The following is a 23,654-nucleotide window of genomic DNA, read 5'->3' on the forward strand; positions in this document are numbered from 1 at the left end:
CCCTTTGCTCCTCTCCTTGAAAAGCAAAAGAAAAACTCCCTCATTGGTACACAATCCCCCTGCACCTCCCCAAACCCCACCCCCTACCCCCAAATATAATCCACTCTGCAACCCTCATTGCGTACTCCTATGATAAAAATAATGCCCTAAAATATAATACAAATTCTTCTTTTATAATGGGTCTATTCAAGTGTTTCGTTTCAGTTTGTGTCAGTTTAGACAGGTTGTGAATTTCTAAGTATTTGTCCATTTCCTCTAGGTTTTCATATTTGTTTGAGTATACTTTTCCATAATAGTCCATTGTTACCCTTTTAATTTTAGTTGTTTCTGTTGTGACATTGCCCATTTCATCTCTTATTCGAATTATTTCTGTTTTTTTCCTTCTTTTCCTTTGTTAGTTTTGCTAGTGGCTTGTTGATTTTATTGACCTTCTTGAAGAACCAATTTCTGGCTTTGTTTTTTTTATAATTTCTGTTTTATTAAAGGGTGTTGGGTTTTCTTTGTGCTGTTTTATTAAATTTGTTTGAGATGTTGGATTAGAGAGTCAATGGTCATTTTTTCCTACCTTTTGATGTGTTTGCTTATTGCTAAAAGTTGAGTGCTGATTACTGCTTTTGCTGTTTCCCAGAGGTTTGTTGTGTTTTCAGTCATTTGTTTGAAGAAATTTTTTAATTTCAGTTTTTATTTCTTCTAGTCCCCACTCATGTTCAAGGTGTTGTTCAGCTTCCAAATTGTATGTTGTTTTCTCTCCCTTATCCTCGTGCTACCAATTTCTAATTTTGTAGCATTGTGGCCTGAGAAGATGCTTTGTATTATTTCTGTGTTTCTTAATTTATTGATGCTTGCCTTGTGACCTAAAATATGATCTATTATTGACAATGCACATTGGACAAGAAGGTAAACTGCTTTTTTGGGGTGCATTAGCCTATAATTATCTGTGAGATTGAGTTGGTTTATTGTGTGGTTTAATTCTGGTAGTTCTATCTTTTCTTAAGAGTGGTATATTGAAGTCTCCAACTACTATAGTGGTGTTGCCTATTTCCTTTTTCAGTTCTGTTAATGTTTGTTTTATATATTTTGCAGCTCTATCATTTGGTGCATGTTTATTATGGTTCTATCTTATTGTTCTATTGACTCTTTAAGCATTATGTAGTGATCTTTCCTGTCGATTGTGTTGGTTTTGCATTAAAAATATTTTATTAGATATTAACATTGCTACTCCTGCTTTCTTTCCTAGTTGCCATTGGCTTGGTATATTCTTATCTTCACTTTTTTTAGCGGCATCTCTTGTGGACAACATATTGATGGATTTTGTTTTTTTTAAATCCAATCTGCTACTCTTTTTCTTTTCAGTGGTGCATTTAAACCATTCACGTACAGTGTGATTATTGAGTTATTTTTGTTGTTATGTGCTATTGAGTCGTTTGCAACTCATAGCAACCGTATGTACAAGAGCCCTAAACCCTGCTCTATCCTGTTCCAAACTCACTGTCTCCAACACACCTACTCCCATTACCTCAATCACTAAATCAATACATCTCATCGAGGGTCTTCCTCTCTTGCGCTGCCCCTAGGCCTTCCCCAAAATGATGTCACTCTCCAAGGACTGGTCCCTTCTTGCAACAGGCCCAGATTATTGAGAGGCAAGGTTTTATTGCTATCATTTTGTTATTTTTGGTGTTGTTGCTTGGTACTTTGGTCCATCCTGCTTTCTGTGGCACCTCTGTAAGGAGGATATTTCTCAGTGTTTCCTGTAATGCTGGTCTTGTTTTTGAAAACTCCCTTAAGTTCTGTTTTTCTGAGAATATCTTGATCTCTCCATATTTGATGGACAATTTTGCTAGCTACAATGAACAGGGGTGTTGAGATGAAGAGGGGAAGTGTATGGTACTTTAACACTTTACTGGTCTTTAGTTAAATCTGCATAGTGTTATCTTGTTCAGTTAGAAGATATTTTCATGACATTTTCTGCCCTCTGGACTGTAAGCTATCAACAAACAAGAGATGCATACATAAATTAGAAACCACTAGAAAACAAAGAATGTTACACTATGCTAAGTTTATTATTTGTTGTTTTTTAAATGCCTTAACAAATTGGTAATACTCTTTAGTGACTATTACTTTCCTTTGCCATTGAACTTTTCTGTTGTGGTTCAAGGCTCTTAAATTGTGTTATTTTACCACCTCTTAAATTCTGTTTTTACTTTCCCATCTCTTAAGAGTTAATGATTGAAACAGTTATGAGTAACTATCAATGAACTTTATTTACTGGATTTCACCCATTTTAAAGGCTAAACATTTTCTTACCTTTCTTTTACACTTTAACTGAAATTCACTTTTTGGAAGCAGGAGTGGCATCCACTTCCTAAATGACATGCCTCCATAAACTCTATGAATTTTGATAAATGTTGATAGTTGTAGAGGGGCTTCAGGCCTTTCGTTCATAGGGTCACTATGAGTCATGCCCAACTTGAAGGCAATCAACAATAATGACAATATTCTTGGTTGACAGTTGCATTTTTCAAGTGTTCGATATATGTCATTTCACTGTCTTCTTGCTCACATGGTTTCTGCTGAGAAATCAGCATTTAAACTTATTTGTTCTCCCTTATAGGGTTACTCTTTGTTTCTCCCCTCTGCTTTCAGAATTCTCTCCTTACCTTTGGTTCTCACAGATTTGACTATGATATGCCTTGGCGTTTTTATTTTAGGATCTATTCTATATGGTGTTCACTCAGCTTCTTGATTTTATATTCTCTCATTCTTCATTATGTCTGCAATGTTTTTCTAGTAATTCTTCCACAACTTTTTTGGTGCCTTTGCTTGTTTCTACCTGTTCTGGATTCCAATTATGTGCATGTTATTTCTCTTGATGGTGTCCCACATTATTCTTAGGTTTTCTTCTTTTTCCTTTTTTTTTTTTAAATTTTTCTTTTGGTTCTGGCAGATCAGTGGTGACAATTTTATTTCACTATTCTGTATTCCATCTCTTCAACCCTTTTCATGTGTCCCACCATCATGTTGACAGCATCTGCAACATTGTTCTTCGTATTTTGTATTGTGTTTCTTGTTTTTCCAAAACTTCTGATGCCTTGTTTGTTTTATCTGCATTGTTCTGGTTGGGTTTTTTTTGTGGTTGTTTTTTTTTTAAGCCCCTGCTGGTTTTTGCTTTCAGTGTCCTGTAATTCTTCAAGTTTGTCTTCCACCCATTGAAATAATTCAATCATTGTTCTTTTAAATTCCATATTAGAAAGTTTCATTAGACTTTCTGGCTTCAGGAAATCCATTGATATTGTGTCATTTATTTATTTATTTATTTATTTATAATTTAGCTTGTTTATTTTTCATTTCAATGAACATCTACAGAGATTTTGGGATTCCATTCATTCATTGTTGCACCCTTATTGTGTCATTTTTAAGAGATGACATCTTGCTTTGGGCTTGCGCAGGGGGTCCAGTAGCCTGCTTCCTATGTGACATTTCTGTGGTTGAGTTTTTCATGCCTGAAGCGATAGCACATTCTTGACCTGACATCACTGCTCCAGAAGAGGGTGGGGCAGCTACCCAGACTGGGTTTCCCTCTGAACTTCTGACTCAAGGGAAGATTTGCTTCAGTTCTGGAGAGAAAAGGCCTGTGAATTAGCAGCCTTGCCTGTCAGACAACTGCTTGCTGCAGCTAGGCCGTCCACTTCACTCTGGGCTGAAGACAGTTAATTGACTGGATGTGAGGAGATGCAAGGCAGAACATGGAGATACATGCTGGAGTGTGTGGATATGCATGAAGGGTGGGTATGCAGGGAGAATTAAATGGAAAACCAGGAAGCCTTGGTTTTCCTTTCGAGAACTGAGGCTACTGCCTCACTCAAGCTCCAGCTCTTTTGCTATTTTCTACTTGAGCTTAAGGGGTATAATGTGATCCAGCCAAACAGCAGTGATACCCACAAAGTACCTCACTAAAATTCCAGCTGTCCTGCTCACTCCTGGCATGTCACTCCCTGTGTGTTGTTCCCATTATATCACTCCTAGTGCAGGCTTCAGTTCCCAGTGCAGGTGTCTGTTCTGGTGCAGGTGTCATCTCCCAGTGCAGACATCCAGAGCTGTTTTTTTTTTAATTCTATTATTCTTGAATATTTTCTTTTCAGATGTTGATTGATAAGTTAAAAAAATCATTCCAGATATGATTACAGAACATGGCTATTTTCTGAAGGTTTGTACAAAAAAACCCTTTTTTTAAAAAAAATGGAGTGTGATGAGTTTTCTATTATTCTTGTATATTTTTTTAAATGGAGTGTGCTAGATGTCTCTGTTATTTTTGTTCCAATGACTGCAGAAGCTAGAAAAGTTGTTGCTGTAATTTTAACTTTTTCAAACTTCAGCTTTGTTCTGTCAACTTTGGAAAAAGTATCCCAGTTGTATTGTGTTGAGTTGACACTGTAAAGAAATTAACAACCACTTTGATCTAAAAATGTTAAGGTATTTCATCTACATGAGTTTGATTACAGAACCTAAGAAAGTATTAAAAAATTATTACTCCTGCTGGGGTAAGATAGTATCTCATTGATGTTTTGATTTGTATCTCTTATTGCTAGTGTTTTAAACATTTCTTCATGCATTTGTTAGTCATCCAAATGCCCTCCTTTGTGAAGAATCTTTTTATGTCATTTGCCCATTTTGTATTTGGGTTACTAGTCTTTTTTTTGTGGAAGCTTGTCATATTCTGTAAATTTTAGTTATGAGACCTTTGTCTGAAATGGCATTGCCTAATATTTTTTTCCTAGTCTGTGAGCTTTCTTTTCACCCTATTGGAATGGAAAGGTCCCATTTTTTCCTTTATTTTCTTTTTTTAATTTTAATGAAAGTTTACAGAGACTTAGAGTTTCCAATCATTCACTGTTGCATTTTTCTCCCTGCCCACCCCTCTCCCAATTCACTCTTCTCCTTGAAAAGGAAAAGAAAAACTCTTTGTTATGCAGTTCCTTCCCCCAAGTCCACTCCACTGTGCAGCCTTCATTCTAGACTATCATTACAATAATTCCCAATCATATATCCCTTTAAAACAGTTCTCTCCCTCATCCATTTCAATGCAGCATACATCATTCCTCCCCTCCCCCTCCCCTCAACCATGATGTCAGTCCCATTTTTACAACACTGGCCCTATGCAATATTGTCCTGTTGTCACTGAGGTACTTCACTCAGCATAATGTCCTTCAGGGTCATCCATTTTGAATAAAAAAAGATCCCATTTGTCAATTTTATCAACTCTCAACATAATTTTAATGACCCTCATTAAGGTGGGTTGTGGCAATCAATACAGTATGTCAGAAATGATGAAGATGGTACAGGATATGACAGGGTTCAAATTTGTTGTTCATAGCATCACTATGAGTCGTACTTGGCTTGATGGAACCTGACAATAACAATAAAATTATTTACTTGTTATACATGAGCACGTTACTTAATCTCATTAAAGTTCTGTTCCCTCATCTATGAAGTAGATATTTAAAGTGTCTATCTTACAGGCTTGCTCTGAGAAATAATGGAGGTAAAATATAAACTTCTTAACTCAGTGCCTAGAAGACAATGAAAGATGATTACTTGTTGACTAATATTCTTTAATTCTAATTCATGCTTTTCCAGTCGTTCTATAATGCCTCTATAGTTATTTGTTCTCATCCATATAACTTCCTAGGAGGGAGGTCTGGCAGTCTAGTGATACTAACTTTCACTACAATCCCAAGGACATACAGTTTAAATCCACCAGTTGCTCCATGAGAAAAGTATGGACAATCTCCTCCTGTGCCATTTACTGCCTTTGAAATCCCTCTAGAGGGTCATCTGTGAGTCTGTCCCAGTTTGAGTGCATAAAACTACAATGACCTTCTAGGAGCACCCTTGTATGTATGTATGTATTCATTCATTCTCTGGATGTAACACTAACTTGTCTTTGCCAGAGTCATATATGACCATATGATACTAACAGTATAGACTTTAGCATATGTCTAATATATACCCAGATGTCAGGGCTTATTGTTCACTTTTAATTATTCACAAAACCTTCCATAGCATCTTTCATGCATTGAATCTTAAAAAAATGAGTTACTGAGGGAATTACTTCTAGTTGGTGTGAAGACATTCTAGATGAGGTAGATTTGAGCATTCTTTGAAAAATCTGTGGAACTCAGTGGACTGTGTGACCTAAAATGGGTGCTTGGGATACATGAGCAAATCACAAGGGTGGAAGCCAAATTTGTTTAGGTTATCTGTATTAAATGAAAAATCTCTGAAATTGGCAAATGATATTGGTGAAGTTTATACAATGAGATTGACCCTAATGAATTGTATACATGAAAAGCTATTTGTCATCTATATAGAAACCCTGGTGACACAGTAGTTGAACTCTTAGCTGCTAATCCAAAAATTAATAGTTCAAACCCACCAGTGACTCCAGGAGAAAACTGTGGTGGTCTACTTCTGCAAAGTTTATAATCTTGGAAACCCTATGGAGAAGTTCTCTTTTCTATAGTGTTGCTATAAATTTGAATTAACTCTAAGACAATGGAATGTGGTTTGGATATGTAACTTATATTTTTACAACAATTAAAAGGCTACTGGATTAGGATGTTGCAATAGGAAGAAAAATATTAATTTTGTACATTTTGTCTCATATTTCAGATATTTTACATAGGTAAAGTTTCTAGAGGGAGCTCTGATGACATAGGCTATATGGAGTTGTGTTTCTAATCCAGTAACCCAAGTCTCTATTGGTTCTAGTCCACCAGCCACTCCTCAGGAGAAAGATAGGAAGTGTCTTGTTAGATTATAGCCTTTGAATTCTGGTGTAGGGTTCCCACAATTTAGAACTGACTTAGTTGGCAGTGAGTGAGTGAAGGTACTTAGCACTTAAACATTTAGGAATGAGACACCAAATCATTGAAGATATCTCAGTTAATCAAAGTTTGAAATAATAGTCTAGTATTTCATCATAATTAATGTTTTAAAATAAAGAAACAGAGTTGACCTTTTTTTTTAATGTGAAAGAATTGAATTTGTCATGGCTTCTGATAATGAGCATCATCATTATGTATGTCATCTGTCACTAGATGGAGTACATGAGCCCAAAGACTTGTTAATCTTGTCCATACCTCATGTGATTCCTGTATTATGCCTTTGAATGGGAGGATATGCTTTTATTTTTTTCTGGAAAAAATTTTATTTTGAAAAGTCAATTTACTTTTCTTTATTATAAGTGTATGCATATTTTTTAAAAAAACCATTGATGAATAAGTTTGAATGGCCAAATTTGGAAACAACAGTGAGATACCATCTCAAGCCAGCAGGAGTAGCAAAGTTTAGCAAAATAGCAAAGCGTAAATGTTGGAGAGGATATGGAGAGATTAGAACTCTTAAGCACTGCTGGTGGGGTTGTAAAATGGTACAATTACCATGAAAGGCAGTTTGAGGTTTCTGTAAAAAACTGAACGTAGAAATCCCATATGACTTAGCTATTCTATTGCTAGGAATATACCCCAATTAAATCAGAACTGAGAAGCAAATGGAGATATGTACACCTGTGTTCGTAGCAGCATTATTCAAAACAATAAGAAAATGAAAACAGCCCAATGCCCATCAACAAACAAATAGCTTGAGAAATTGTGATATATTCACATGTGGAATACTATGCAGCACTAAGGACAAGCAACTTCACAAAATACTCTATAGCTTGTGAGATACTAGATAGCATTATGCTGAGTGAAATATATCGATCACATAAGAGCAATTACATAAACTACTATTCTGAACTTAAGAGGATAATTGAACAAGATATGGATAAATATTCAGAAGGAGAAGGGGAAAAGTTACCAGGATAGCAGAGGTTTGTGGGTGAAGGGGGCAGTGAAGTAAAGGGAAATGTTCAGTGAGGACTTCAGCAATAGGCATAGAGCAATAGTAATTAATTACATGAATTATAATGCATGTGAATGATTATATAAAATACAAAGTACATGTACAAAACACAGTGTATGAATGATTAAATGAAAACCAATAAAAAAGTGAAATAAAAATAAACAGAATCTACAAATTATCATAGAAATAATATATATAAATAAGAAGAAATGAAAGTTTATGTATTTTAATTTTTTATAGCTTGAATCCTGTCAAATTCCCCAAAACCATAGTGTAATACTAAATTTAGGGTTTCAAAAATGTTTTTGATCTTTTTTTCATATTTTTCCCCAAGGAGGAAGATCTGTCCTATTTTGGGGGATATAACTTTATAATTTACCTCTTTATAGTTTAAAAGATAATTTTGGTAACAAGTATTTTCAATTTATTTTATTATGGCATGTAAATTTTTAAAGAAAATATCATCTTCTGTTCCAGCAACCTCCACTCCTCTTTCCAGGAGCTCTTTATTTCAATCCAACTGCATTTTGTACCATGAGCTGTTTTTCTATCAAATGCCTGTAAGAACAACTGTTGCATTCCTTCTTATGTCAGTTCTTGGCATAGTAAAATACATGTCTGCATCCAAAACCTATGAGGCAGCACCAGAAAAAAGCTGAGATTAGCAATTTTTCCTATCAATCTTGTCAAAAATTAGGGAACTTGAGGCTGATAAAAGAGATAAGATTACCAGTATTTCAGTCACAAGCTTACACTGCCACTTTAGTTTGCTTAGGGCCTAGGTATAGTAAGGAAAAGAGCAGATGACTACATGAAGAAGTTGCAGAAAGGATCTTGGGAACTTTCCATGCCTCAAAAACGAAGCCGCTAGCTTGCTTAGTTAATCTCAATGCAAGACATTATGTGGACAAAATATGTTCTAATTCCTTTTTTCTTTGTTTCTGCTGCAGCACATGCCCTTATAGTCGACCTCCTTTTGGCTATGGAAATTTTCCAAGTTCAATGCCAGAATGCCTTGGTTATTATGAAGACAGGTACCAAAAACATGAGGCCATGTTTTCAGCTTTGAATAGAGACTATCCTTTTAGAGACTACCCAGATGAACGCACACACAGTGAAGACTCTCGGAGTTGTGAGAGCATGGATGGGACTTCATACTATAACAGTCATGGCCACAGTGGAGAAGAATACTTAAATCCTGTGCCTCAGCTGGACATTGGAGCCCTAGAGAATGTCTTCACAGCCCCAACCTCTACTCCGTCTAGCATCCAGCAAGTAAATGTCACTGACAGTGATGATGAAGAAGAAGAAAAAGTGCTTAGAAATTTATAATTTTAAAACAAATATTCAAAGATAATAAACATTTATTAAAATATATTTTGGGTCAGTTGGTGTGAGAGAAAAAAACCTAGAATGCTTGCTAGAAGTTTTCAGCCATGAGTTGAGGAGTCAAAACCAAATTTTCATTAATATTTGATTAATGAAACTGGAGCTCCTAATGTTTTATACTAGGAATGCTTAAGATATGAAAGAATTTCTTTGTATGGCAACTTATCATCAACATGAACTATTATTTCTTTGTAATGTGAAAAATATTATTTCCTCATAATTGTATGCAAGGGGAAAAGGAAGTGTGTATATATGTAGTACGACAAGTATAATTTGTATTTTATCCCAAGATATGGTTATTTTTCTTAAATTATTTTTGTTTGGCATTTATTTAATACTTAATCCTATTGTCAATTTTTACATAACATTTTGAAATACTTTGATAATTTTAGTGGTGAACTAGGACTCAGTTACTAACTTTAATTTACACTAATAGCCAACTGTATAAGTTGCCAATGTGTTTTAATGGCACATAAGTAATTACTTCTGCCAAGTTTAGTAATTTCTGTCCTGAAAAATTTTAATCATCTTTTCTGGATATTTCCCCCCCCATTTGGTATACATTGCTCTATTTCTGTTGTAATTAAATAAACATAGATAAAATTATCCTTGTTGGATGTTTTCTATTGGGGCATAGACATAAGAAAAGCAAGTATTCATCTGAGGATGGTTTCCATACCACAGGTAGATACTAAACTTTTACCTAATAGCCTCTGGAACTACACAAGTCCTATTTGTGTCCCTGAGACTTAAAGCTGTATGAACAATGATGTGATGCATGTATTCTGAGGCCATTTCTAAACTCTACACATGTGTACATGTGACTTGAGAACTGCCAAAAACAGAAGAGCTCTTCCAGATTTGGCTCAAGCAGCTGTCCTTGAAATCAAGGAGTTTACTTAAAAGCACATGGATTTATATAATTCAAAAAGAAAAAAAAATCAAACCCATACCAAGACAGCCCCTATTTGTGATGGAGCCTTTTGGTAATTTCTCACTTGTGAATGAAGAGGATCTTTTTAGAACAGAATCAGGAACAGGACCATAAGAGTAGGAATCATGGTAAAAGATTTATAAGATACAAAGCCAAATGATGATGGGAAAGACCAATGCACTTTTCCTCACTAATCTATATAGCTCATGAAGCTTGGTATCTTGTTTCTTAAAATCATTTGGAAAATTGTAGTGTATAGAAACCTCTACACTTCCAACTACTTCTTTTGTTAAATGTGTGTTTTGTTACTTAAACAAAAGTTGCTAATTGTAATATATTTCACCAGCCCTATATTTATTATTGTACATAATAGTTCCCCTTCCCAATAAAATTTATTTTTATATTTTATATTAGTTATTGCTCTAGGCAGTGTCATTTCATTGTGGTTAAAGAGCAAAGTGAAATTCTTGATTGACAGAGATGAAAGTAATATTTGGTTGCGTATACATTTGAATACCCAGAACCATGAAGGAGGATTGTGTATAACAGTTTGACCCATTTTTACCTTCATTTCATTTTAATACCACTTTGATGCTAAACTAGGTTTTTATAGAGAGATATTGTAGGTAAATGGAATAGATTGGTAGTTTCAGTGTTTCTTAATTACCTACTTTCAGGGTGATCTTGCACCCCTAATTTCTTTTGCTCTCTCTTTTTCAAATTATGTTAAGCCTGAATAATTCTTCTAATATTCCTCTTCTTCCTAAGTGCTAGGATCAGAAGCTGGTTTATTTACAAACCCTACTGTAGTTTTTGTGAGGGAAATGGACAACTCTCATCTGGAGAGCATACAATTGCAGATAAGATATCCTAGCTACTAATGTCCGTCTCTGCTCATTTATAGTTTTTCAAGCAAAGTCCTGTCCCACTGGCACTAATTAATCTCTCTCTTCAAGCCATCAAGATTAAATCTTTTATGCTTGAAGCTACAAGTTCTTTCTAAATATATCCCATTGCCTTTTTAGTTCGTAGAAAGTGCAATCAGGTGTATTTGTTAAATGAATAACCTCCTTTCAAAGGATATTGTGAAATGTCAATATATTTGAAATGCCACTCAAACTGTTCTATAATTTTAACAGGGCTGCTTTGGCTACTTGTAAATTTTAAAAAAAAACCCACACAAACTGTTCTCATTGTAAGTAGAGTGAAAATAGATTTATTTCAAACTTTCAAGTAGCTGAGTTGTCAAAATACAAAATGATGTAAAAATGGGTCAAATTGTTAAATACATTTCTCTTTTATGGTGCTGGGTATCAAATGTGTAAGCAGCCAAATGTTATTACTCAGTGTGTAGTTGGAATGCCAACAAGTCCATTAGCTATTCTGATCAAATTTGGTCAAATAAGTGTGTGAAACTAAGACTCCATCTCCCATTTGCCTCATCCACCACTTGAGAGTGTCAGTAGGCTGTTGTAAAGTTTCTCACAAGGCTTAGAGAAATATATTTTGAGCTCTGTTTATCTTCGTGCTTCCCAAACTGACTTGAAACTCCTTTTTTTTTTGTTTTCACATACTACCTGTTAACCTTGCACTGAAAATGCTTTGTAAAAATACTAATATACTTCTCATTGGTGGCTTTGATTTTTAAAGTATTGCTTTCACTGATGATTTTTATTGATTACTTTAAAACCTTTACTGAAACCCAGAGAATACCTGAATAAATTGGTCTTTTTGTATTATTTATAAAAAGATTGAAGAACTGAAACCTATATTTGTCACAAATTTACATTTGTCGCAACTCAACTGGTTTTTTTTTTTTAATGAAAGTGATACTGCAACCAAGAATCCAAATGGGCAAATGCATTCAATTCCCACACATGCATATTGTTCAACCATATAAAACCAGTTGTCAGAATTATTCTTGAGCCAAGGATATTAACTGATGGTGAGACAAAATGTTGGGGATTCTTAAGAACTACTTGTAATATTTTCATTTTACAACAGTGTAGTTTTTTTCATGGACAAAGTATTTCTGTTCATGTGAAAATTTAACTTTAAGGGTTTAAGGGCATTTCCAAAAGTATTACAATAAAATTACTTTGTAAAAATGTAGAATTCCCTATGGATACTAATGGTTAAATTATGGACTATTAACCTGTAGGCTGAGGGTTCATACTCACTCAAGGATGCATGAGATAAGGAAAGTGGGGAGAAATAATAGAACTAGAGCTGTTTACCTCTAATTCCTGAGGTGCTTTAATCAGACAGTTTCACATTTATTTGGAAGATGTAGGGAAAAATTATCAGAGCTATGCCTTTTGGGAATACTTCACTTAAAAAAAAAACCTTTAAAAATCAGGGTGTTTCTCTTTGGTTAGCATGGAGTCTTTGTGTTAAAAGTTCTAAACTCTTCTTAAGACAGTAAGACTATTATTTGACTGATGTCACATTCCTCCTCATAAACCCCAGCCTCCCAAATGATCTGTTCTGCATATAGATTGAAAACGTATGGAGATAGGAAGTCCCCCTGACTCACTCCTTTTCTGATTTTGAACCTGCTCTGTTTCCCTGCTTTGGTCTGAGGACTGCTTCCTGGTCCAAGTTTGGGATTCCCATTCTCCTCAAGGTTAACTACAATTTGTTGTGATCCACACAGTCAAATGCCTTTGCATAGTCAGTGAAACACGGATAAACATTCCTCTGGTACTCTGCTTTCAGTTGCACTGGCGACAATGTCTTTATTGCCATGACCACTTCTAAATCCAGCTTGTATTTTTGGTAGTTCTCTGTCAATTTACTGTCTCAGTTGTTTTTGGATAATCTTCAGCATGATTTTGCTTGTGTGACTTTAGTAATTTTGTTGTTTTGTTTTGGTATGTGCCATCAAGTTGCTCGCAACTCATAGTGACCCTATGTACAACAGCCCTGAAACCTGTTCGATCCTGTGCCAACTTTACTGTCTCTGACACACCTACCATCCTTACTCCAGTCACTGAATCAGTCCATCAATCTCACTGATGGCTTCCTTTCTTTCTCTGCCCCTCCACCCTTTCAAGCATGACATCCCTCTCCAAGGACTGGTCCCTCCTTGAAACATGCCCAAATAATTTCAGATGAAGCCTCAGAATCCTTGCCTTCAAGGAGCAGCCTGGTCTGTCTGACCCTCTCTAGGATGAAACCTGCTTGTTCTCCTGGCAGTCCATGGTATATTCAATACTCTTTTCCTGCACCACAGGTCAAAGGCATCAATTATCTTTCTATTATCCCTAGTCATTATTCAGCTCTTTGGCACAGAGCAAGCAATTGCGAAGACTATTGCCTGGATCAGGCTCACCTTAGTCTCCAAACAGACATTGTTGCTCTTCAGTATCCTGGAGAGGTCCCTGACAGCCGACTTTCCCAATGAAATTCTTCTTTTGATTTCCTGGCTGCAAGTAGCAAGAGTGTTGATTATGGAGCCAAGCAAATTAAAACTATTAACAATCTCCATCTCTTTTATCCATTTATCTCCAATTTATCCTATACTGTTAACAATCTCCATCTCTTTTATCCATTTATCCTATGCTGCAAATAGGCCTAGTGGTAAGAATCTTTGTTTTCTTGATGTGGAACTTCAATCGTATTGAAGGCTGCAGTCCTTGACCTTCTGCAACAAGCGCTTCAGGTCCTCCTCAGTTTCACCAAGCAGAGTTCATCTGTATATTGTTTTATAATTTCCACACTCTGTTGAGTCACTTTTTTTTTTCTGAATGGGAATAAATAAGGATCTCTTCCAGTTAGTTGTCCCAGTAGTCGTCCTCAGATTTCTTGACACAACCTGGTGAGCACGTCCAGGGCACAATCTGTTTGTTCAAATATGTCAATTGGTATTCCATCAATTCCTGGGGCTTTATTTTTTGCCAAGTCCTGCAAAGCAGCTTGAACTTCCTCCTTCATCACCATTGCCTCTTGATCATATGTTATTTCTTGAACTTTTTCTGTTTCCGCCAATTCTTTTTGGTACAGTGACTCTGTATACTCTTTTCAAGTTATTTTAGTGCTTCCTAGATCATTCAGTATTATGTCCATAACATCATTAAGTATTGTAACTCACAGCTTGAATTTGTTCTTTAGTTCCTTCAACTTAAGAAATGCCAAGCAATTTTGGCCTTTTTGATTTCAGATTCCATCTCCTTGCACATTTCATTCTAATACTATGCCTTGTCTTCCCATGCTGACCTTTGAGATCTTCTATTCCTGTGGCATCAGGTTTTGAGGAAGACTCATCAACAACCTATCTTATGTAGATGACAAAACATTGCTTGCTGAAACTGAGAAGGACCTGAAGCACTTGGTGCAGAAGGTCAAGGACTGTAGTCTTCAATGTGGATTGAAGTTCAACATCAAGAAGACAAAGATTCTCACCACTGAGCCAGTTGGCAGCACTATGATAGATGGAGAAGATATTGGGGTTGGTAAAAATTACAGCTTGCTTGGCTCTAAAATCACCACTCTTGGCATCAGCGTTCAGAAAAACGAAAGATGTGTTGCACTGGGGAAAATCTGCTGTCAGGGACCTCTTCAGAGTACTAAGAAGCAATCCTGTCCATTTAGGGACTAAGGTGCATCTGATTCAGGCCAGTCTGCAGAATTACTTGCTATGCATCAGAGAGCTGCACAATGACTAAGAATGGCAGAAGAAGAATAGATGCCTTTGAGTTGTGTTGCTGGAGATGAGTCTTAAACATACCATAGACTACCAAGAGAACAAACAGTTCTGTCTTGGAGACAGTGAAACAAAATTTCTCTCTAGGATTTTGAAGCTCTGGTTCACATACTTTGAACAATGTGATGTGGAGGGACCAGTCCGCAGAGAAGGACATCATTCTTAGAATGGTGGAGGGAAAGTGTAGGAGAGGAAGACTCCAGATGAGGTAGATTGATAAAGTAAATGGGGCAATGAGGGTAGGTGTGTTTGAGTCAGTGAGACTGGGTCAGAACAGAGCAGACTTCAGAGCTGCTGTATATAGAGTTGCTATGAGTCACAGATGACTCAATAGCATGTAACCACCACCACAATAACATATTTGACTGAGAGTCACACACACACAAACACACACACACACACACACACACACACACACACATCCACTCCTACACCTGGGCTACCTTGGCAAAATTAATGACAAGACAGTATACAGATACTGGTATTATTTTTAGCATATCAGAGATAATTTCCTATGGTCATGTTTTCCATGTCAATGTATCACTACCAATCAAAAGCCCCCTAAACTTGTTAAAACCATAAAACATTAGAGGTTCCAGGGTGGCACAAACTGTTTGCATTCAATGACTGGCCCAAAGCTTAATAGTTTACACTTCACAAGAGTGTCATGAAAGAAAGAGCTGGCAAACAGTGAATCATCATAAACCATGTGACTTAAAATTGCAACCATTCCCTCAGAATCCAGAGTCAAAATCTTGCTGAAATCTGTGAATCTGTATTTTAACAATAATCTGAGATTATTCTTATTCAAATCTAGTTTTGCCAGTTTATGATACTTATTTTTTAATGTTGTTATGAAAATAATATTACCACACTAAAGAGAATGTTCAGAAGAATAATCCATCATTTTAGAGGTAATTGTTTTGATTTCAAGATATTGTAATATTTTTGATATATGTAGTTTTAGCATAATCAGGACAATGAATAAGCATGACAGAAAGAATTGATGTCTTCGGTCCATGGTGTTGGAAAGAATAGTGACTATCCCATGAACTGTCAAAAGAACAAGCAGATTATGTTTCGGAGAAGATACAGCCAAACTGCATGTTGGAGGCAAAGATGACAAAGTTTCATCTCACATGCTTTGGGCATGTTACCAGGAGAGGCTATTTCTTAGAGATGGACATACTTAGAATGGTGGAGGTTTTCAGAAAGAGAGGAAGACCCTCAACCAGGTGGATTGACACAGTGACTGCAGAAATGATCTGAAGTTTGTCAGATTGTGAGGATAGCACAGGATTGGACAAGGTTCAGGTCTGTTTTTCATAGGATCGCTGAGTCGTACTCAACTTGACAGCACCTAACAACAAAAAGCTATAGGAGTTCCCTAGTAATAAATGTAATAATTGTTTTGTATTGTATAGTGGAAGTAATTTTTATCAGTTATTGTTGTTGTTGTTATATGTCATAGAGTCAAAACGGACTCATAGCTGACCCTCCGGTGGTTTTTCAGAGGCTATAAATCATATGGGAGGAGATTGCCCAGCTTTCTCCCATGTAGTAGCTGATAGATTTTAATTGTGTGTTAGTGAGTTGTCACCACAATTCCTTACCAATAGATCACCAGAGCTCTCAGAAATAAATTATTACTGTCTATAATTATCTTTTTTTAAATTTTTGCTTCACTAGTTTCCACTGAGAATATTAGCATCCCAAACAGGAACCATATCTCTCTTGCCTAATGAATCCCTTACACTGAGCTAGGTGCCTGAAATGTATTGCTTGCTCAGTAAGTATTTATTGAATTATAAAACTAAGCTTTACTGAGCTCCTACTATGCATCACTATATTGGGTGTTTTAATCATCTCACTCAGCCATGGTATGAAGATGGTAAAGATACTCTTTTACCAATGGGGGGGGGTAAAAAGTTGAAGATTTAGAGAGGTGAAGCGACGTATTCAAGGTCACCCAGTAAATGAATGGAAGAGTTGTAAACTCAAGTGTGCACTCTTCTTCAAGCATCTGCTTCTTACAGACAATCCTGGCATGAGATCTGCCTGACTGTAACTCTCAAATTAAGTCTTTACAGATATGGACACCCTGACTGGAGCTGGAAGGAAGAAAACACAGATTCAAGTTTGAAGTAGTTACCAACATATCCCCAAACTTGTTGCTCCCTAAAGGAGGCTTGGTGGTATCGCTGCATCAGGGTTGGGCTCCTAACTGAAAGGTCAGCATTTCCTGAGGGAGAAGATGAGGCAGTCTGCTCCTATTAAGATGTACAACTTTGCACCCCCGTCCTTCATGGGGCAGTTCTACTCTGTCTAACAGGGCTGCTATTGACTTGGTGACAGTTTATTTTGGTTTGATCAGAGGATTCTGAAGACCCTCCTCTTCCCTAATTCCCTCCTGAGTTTCCCTTCTACTTGTGACAACTATCCCATCCCAATTAGTCTAGGTTTGGGCACATTACCTAAAATTTGTCAGAGCCTTAACAAAGATCTTTCTAAGTAGACTAAGTTGTGTAAAATTGTTTTCCCCATGTTGATGTTGTTGTTATGTGCCATCGAGTAGCTTGCGACTCAGAAAATTGATAAAAAAGTGAGAGTGTGGAGTTGCCCATGCTGTATTCCTGGTGTTTTGGGTAAAGAACATCTATGTGGTTGTTTTTGTGTACTGTTTATTAGAATCAACTCATATCTAACCTTCCAGAGAGTGTTAAGTGACAATAAATTGCATGGGAGGAGATTGCTCTTCTTTCTCTCATGGAGCAGCAGGTGGATTCGAACTTCATGGCGTTGGCAATGCAGTTCCTTACCACTAGGGCACCAGAGCTCCCTAGGACATCTTTAGGGGAACTAAATGATTACAAACTAGAGGAAGAAGAAAAGAGGCAGGAGGATACAGAGAAAATCCTGACATTGTTTTCTCAGTCAAGAATGACATCATTCATTTGGCTCATTTATATACTAAATTTTTTTCTTTATATGTCCCCATGCAATGGTTTTTCTTCTCCCCCCCTTTCATTTTTGTTATTGTTGTCGTAGAAGAAAGTGCACTGCAATAATTAACATCTACTAGTTAATTAAATTCTGAAATTTGCTGATTACCTTCCTGTAGTGGCATTTTTTTATCTCTTTTTTTTGTTCTTTTAATTATTGTTAAATTTTATTAGCTTTAATGAACATTTACAGAGATTTGGGGTTCTCATTGATTCATTGTTGCACTGTTTTCTCTACCCTCCTCCCCAGTTCGTTCTTCTTCCCCCCCCACCCCGAATGTCTGTTTTAATTGCCCAATTGCCATAGTACTTGTCAAAGCCAGTTCTGATTAATCTCCTTTGTCAGTGTGTCCTTTGCCATTCTCTATCACTCCTCCCTGAGAGAGACTTCACCCTGATTCATAAGGTAAAGGGGATGGCATATTCTCTTAGCTATTTCCTGCTGAAAAGGGACGCTGTGGGTTTCAGGGTGAAGATCTTCTCTCACTACTCTAAAGGGCCCCTTTGGCAGTAGGAAACACATAGGCAATTATGGAGATTGATTTTGGAATTTAGATGCACTGTTATTAATTGTTCTTAGCCGTACATGTTCATATCCTTGAAGATGTTGCAGCCTAGAAGATATAAATTTAACTAACAAGTTAAAAGTACATGAGTCAAAAATTAAAAAGCAATAATATTCCAAGTAGAGGTTCTAGTAGTGACACAAATCAAGTTACAGAGGGAAGGTGGTTCTTATAATAAAAGGCCTATAGACTAGCACTTTGTCTATTATAGTGTCCTGTGGTGGCATTTAACATGCTCCTCTGTTCCTTAAATTTTCTTTATTTGGTAGATAAGTCCAACGGTTTGATCAGCACACTTCCTAAGGGGTAAGGTGTATCTCTAATGAGTATTAGATCACTAATACTAAAGGTTATGTGCTGGGATGTTACCTGCAAGGTTGACAATTCATATCTGCCCAGCAGCTCTGCAGAAGAAAGACCTGCTAACCTACTTCTGTAAAAAATATTGTCAGAAGAATTCCATGGAGCAGCGATTCTGTCATGTGGAATTGCTACGAGTTCAAATTTACTCCATGGTTTCCAACAACAAGTACCTCCATTAATACAGAATCCAATTTGTAGAGTTTTGATCTATCTATTCAATCCTTTATTATAAGAATTTAAGCTGTTTCTGACATTTACAAGTGTAATTATTAACAACAGAAAGAGCTTAAATTTTAATAATAAGGTATTAAGTAGATTATTTTTCGACATATTTATATATATTGAGCCCTAGGGGCCTAGTGGTAAGAAACTGCATGCAATCCCAAAGGCACATGGTTTGAACCCTCCAGCTGCTCTGTGTAAGAAGGATGGGCAGTCTCCTTCCATGTGATTTACTGCCTTTGTAAACCAGCTGGAAGGTCAGCTGTGGGTCAGTGTGACTCAATAGTACTTGACAGGAACAACAACAATAACATAGATAGATAGATAGATAGATAGATAGATAGATAGATAGATAGATAGATAGACAATGTTGTTGTTGTTGATTGACTTTGAGTCGAGTATGACTTATAGTGACCCTATGAACAAAAGGTCTGAAGCCTTTCTATAACTATTGACATTTATCAAAGTTCATAGAGTTTCCGAAGGCAGGAATGTTGTTTAGGAAGTGGATGCCACTCTTGCTTCCAAATGTGTGTGTGTGTGTGTGTGTATAATGACTACAAGTATGTTTATACTAAAGCAAATTCTTTAGAATAAATGCCTATATGTAAATTCAGAGTCAGAGTTGAAAGCGTATGAATTTCTAGAAGTTTCTGTTGGTAAGCTCTCTAACATCCTTTCTTGGATGAGTCTTACTAGGCCAGACAACAAAGTCTAACAGGGCCTAAGGATAAGTAGGAATGTTATCTCATCTTCCTGAGGTTCCTCTCCCTTTCATTTATTGTTCCCTAAATCAGCAAATGAGTCCTTGGACAGTGCAATAGGTTCAACTCCACTGACAACTATCTCTGAAGAAAGGCCTGGGACTCATCTTCTGAAAAAAATCAACCATTGACAACTCAGTGATGTGCCATTCTACTCTGACATGTGAGGTCACTATGAGTCAGAATCAGCTTGATGGAACTGGTGTTCGAAGCCAGGACGCAGTGTAAACACTCAGTGTAAACATAGAATCAGGGAGTTATGATAGGCAGAGAAGGCCAGAGAAGCCCATGTGGGCTTGTTCTGTGAAATCCTTTACTGGGCACATAGTGCCTAGATTTTGACTTCATTATTCCTTGAAACACTGCATGTAGTTAACTTAGTTCTTCCTCTGTGATATCTTGCTTGCTAACATGGATCAGCTTGCATCTCCTCCATGATTCTCTTCCACATGGGTTTTTTGAGAACTTGGATCTCTAAAGGCTCCATTGATTACCAGATATTGAAAAGACCCTTTCCCCATTGTGGTTTGTAGGATAAAGTAAGGGAAAGAGAGAAGGTCCCCTTTGGCTCAGCCTGAGAATGCTGAGCTCTCTCACATACTAGTGGAAGGCACACAGCAGCAGAACAGCTCTGGAGACAATCCAGGAGACTGAGGAACCTAAAGTCAAAAGCTAACTCTCTCTTAATTAGGTACAGATTTGTCATCTCCAGGGTAAATATTATAACTCATTGTACATATAATATTTTGTTAAAACTTAAAGATAGTCCTATATATAGTCTTATATCTTTTACTAGTTGGCTTTTTCCAGGAATATATTTTAAATGTTACTGTTCTTTGTTAAATTTTTGTAATGCTTTAATCTTATTTTCAAAGATTTGAGCAAATCTTGTAAATAATTTATGAAAAATGAAACCTATTTTAATAAAGATTTTTTAATTTAAAAAAAAGCTAGGCAGTGGGAACTCGGTGCACAGACTCTGCTTTCTTGCTGGTTGAGCATGACCACAAGAAATGGGCAGAGATTCTGACATAGGTAAATGTGGACTAGAGCAAAGATGATAGCATTGTTGTGTTGTTATGTGCCAGTGAGTCAGACCCAGTTCATAACTAACCCTCCAGTGGGTTTTCAGATGAACCAAATTGAAGGGGAGTACATTGCCAGTATTTTTCCTTCAAAGAAGTTGATGGTTTGGACCTTGTGCCTTTAAACTGGCAATGCAAGTCTTTACAACTAGGCCACCAGAGCTCTCTAAAATGGTAACAGAGGCTAGTAATTCTGTTGCCCTGTGGGCAGACCTGGAACCAGTTTTCAGAATAGGCTAGTATTGAGTTTTCAAACCTGGATGGAGCAAAAGCCCTATGATTCATCTACTGCATCAGAAACATGTCTGAACAAGCAGGGCACTGTCCATCAGATGCCGTCGTGTTTTGACTGTTCAGTTCTGGCTACCAGCCAAAGGTAAATTGAGCACTCCAAGTCATCCATCATGCTTTAGCCACGCGTGATGTCAATGTCCTGCCTTTCAAAAGCACACAAAGGGCCATTTGAGCAGGAAAGTCCCACCAAATCCTACTGAAACACCAGCCCACATTTGGATCATCTTTAAAAAACAACATCTTGGTTTGCAAGGCACAGCTGTCGCCGAGATTCTTGAATACAGCCCGCTGTTGTCTGATGTGGAAGCCATAGCAGATTAGTGTCATTAAGTTGAGTTGCAGAAAAACCCCAAGACTAGCTTTTTTCCAAGTAGCCAATGTGCTGGGAGCCAAATACTGGTTTTCACCCAAGAACCCATCTCTGCTCACCTGCGGATAAAGCTGGGATTGAGCTGAATTTTACTATGTGACTTTAGAAACATAATCACCCATCTTGGTGCTTGGTTTCAATTAGTCAAAATAGGAATCAACTCTGCTTCATGCTGGAAAGCCCCTTTGGGGAATGGGTCCGTGTCACTTCTGTTAATGACTAGGGGATATGAACTTCTCTGAATTACTCTCCAGAAATGCGACTTTTAAGAAGTCCATGACATATGAGATGCAGACCAAGGACAAAGCCATGATCAGGTTTATGCTCCTAACAGCTGTGGCTTTTAAATTGTTTCAGGTTGAAGGAGTAGAAACGACAGCTGCGGAATTATTTCTTATTCTCAGGCTACGTGGTGATGTATACAAATACAACTGAGGTGCAAGTGGTATGGCTATTTTCTCCCTCAGTCAATCCCAAGGGAAGTCTTGGATTCTGTGAAGATGGGAAAAAAAAATTAGTGAATGGATACAGGCTACCAAAAAAGAAATACATAGAATTACATCTCCTCCACCCTTCTCCTAGTTAAGTCAGAACCAACTCATAGCTGACCCTCCAAGGGGTTTTCGAAGGCTGTAAATCACTTAGGAGGAGATTGCTCATATTTCTCCCCCAGAACTGCTGGTGGATTTGAGCAAGTAGAGAGGTATGAACTTGGGGTTAGCAATGCATTTCCCTATGGACGACACGACCAGCAGCTTACTCCTTCCATCCCTATACCTGTCCAAAACCCAGAACAATACTTTTTTTTGTTTAAAATCCTCTGTATTTATAGCATTGTAAGAGTTCTTAGAGCTATGAGTATCCTCTGCTCTTTTTGAAAGATCACAACACTTCATTTTTATGAAAGATATATCTATAGTAATACTTGTTTTTGCTAACCAAAAGACATTCAAGGAGGATTGCCACTTTTATAAAAAGTGAAACTAACATTCAGAGTTTGTTTTGCAGCAAGTTATTAAAGAGGTAACCCAAATCCCCAGGAGCCTGGGAGGTGTGCCAAGCTCTTCTTCAGGGAGCTAGACTCCACGTCTTAGCACCAAGCAACCATAGTTTTGAATTCTGCCTGTGAATGTAATAGTAGTATTCTTTTCAATTATATGTGTTGTTGAGTATCATTTGGTAAATTATTTTGAGGGTCTGGGAATTCCCCATATAAGTTGATAGTAATTAAGTCTTCCCTTTACATAGCAAAGAGAAGATTTCACAGGAACCTGGTACTGTAGGATAAGAGTGGAAACCCGTATTGTCTTCACAGGATCTGCATGGTCCTCCTATGTTGTTATTCCTCATTCTGTGTCCCTGGTAGATGTAGTTCTCACAGAACTCTTTTCTTCTCCCTGAGCACTTTCCTTCTATGTGACATGCTTCCTCAGCATGGAGGTCCAAACAGTCCCTTGCTGAAAATTAATGAAAAAGTCACTTGCCATTCCTGATCTAACCCACCCGCATTTTGTGATGAAAAACAGAGATAGCAATGAATACAACTTGGGTGAAATTACAGGGAATCAGTGGTATTTGTGGAACACTGAAATGTAAAAAAAAAAAAAAATGGGTAGCTGCTTATGTGCATATTGTGCTCTATCTTCCCCTTTTTCTGGTTTCAAGATTGACAAAACTCCCCTGAGACTATGGCCCCTCAAACCTGGAACTGAATTCATCCCCATGTCTCAACTGCCAGCTAGACCAATATACAGGCTTACAAGGTGAATAACATAGGAAAGCACCACTCCTCAGAACAATGTTTATCACAGAAGAGCAAAGGGCAGCATTTGCCAAGTGGTAAAGGTCGAGGAGGCGGGGAGTAATCATCAAGCAGGACTTTCTTCCCTTAATTCTTTCTCATTTATAAAAAGTAATACATATTTGTAGAAATATAAATTTACAAAACAACAAAAATTTGAAAACCCACTCAAATGCACTACTCACACAAAATGTGATTATTAAGCCTTGATCTATGGCTGTATTTTATGTATATAAATATATATATATAATATA

At 37.0% G+C, this 23,654-nt stretch overlaps 1 protein-coding gene across 1 annotated transcript in view; it reads left to right on the plus strand.

The window, feature by feature from the left end:
* Positions 1-9,237, plus strand: part of SOX30 (SRY (sex determining region Y)-box 30) — an 89,972-nt gene extending 80,735 nt beyond the window's left edge. Inside the window, exon 5 of the mRNA XM_006901969.1 lies at positions 8,856-9,237. Coding sequence (XP_006902031.1) covers positions 8,856-9,237 — 382 coding nt within the window. The remainder of the gene's footprint in view (positions 1-8,855) is intronic.
* The last annotated feature ends 14,417 nt before the right edge of the window (positions 9,238-23,654 follow it).

This window comes from Elephantulus edwardii, unplaced genomic scaffold (assembly GCF_000299155.1).
Source record: "Elephantulus edwardii isolate Elephantulus edwardi_28Jun2011 unplaced genomic scaffold, EleEdw1.0 scaffold00354, whole genome shotgun sequence".
NCBI classification, from domain to species: Eukaryota; Metazoa; Chordata; class Mammalia; order Macroscelidea; family Macroscelididae; genus Elephantulus; species Elephantulus edwardii.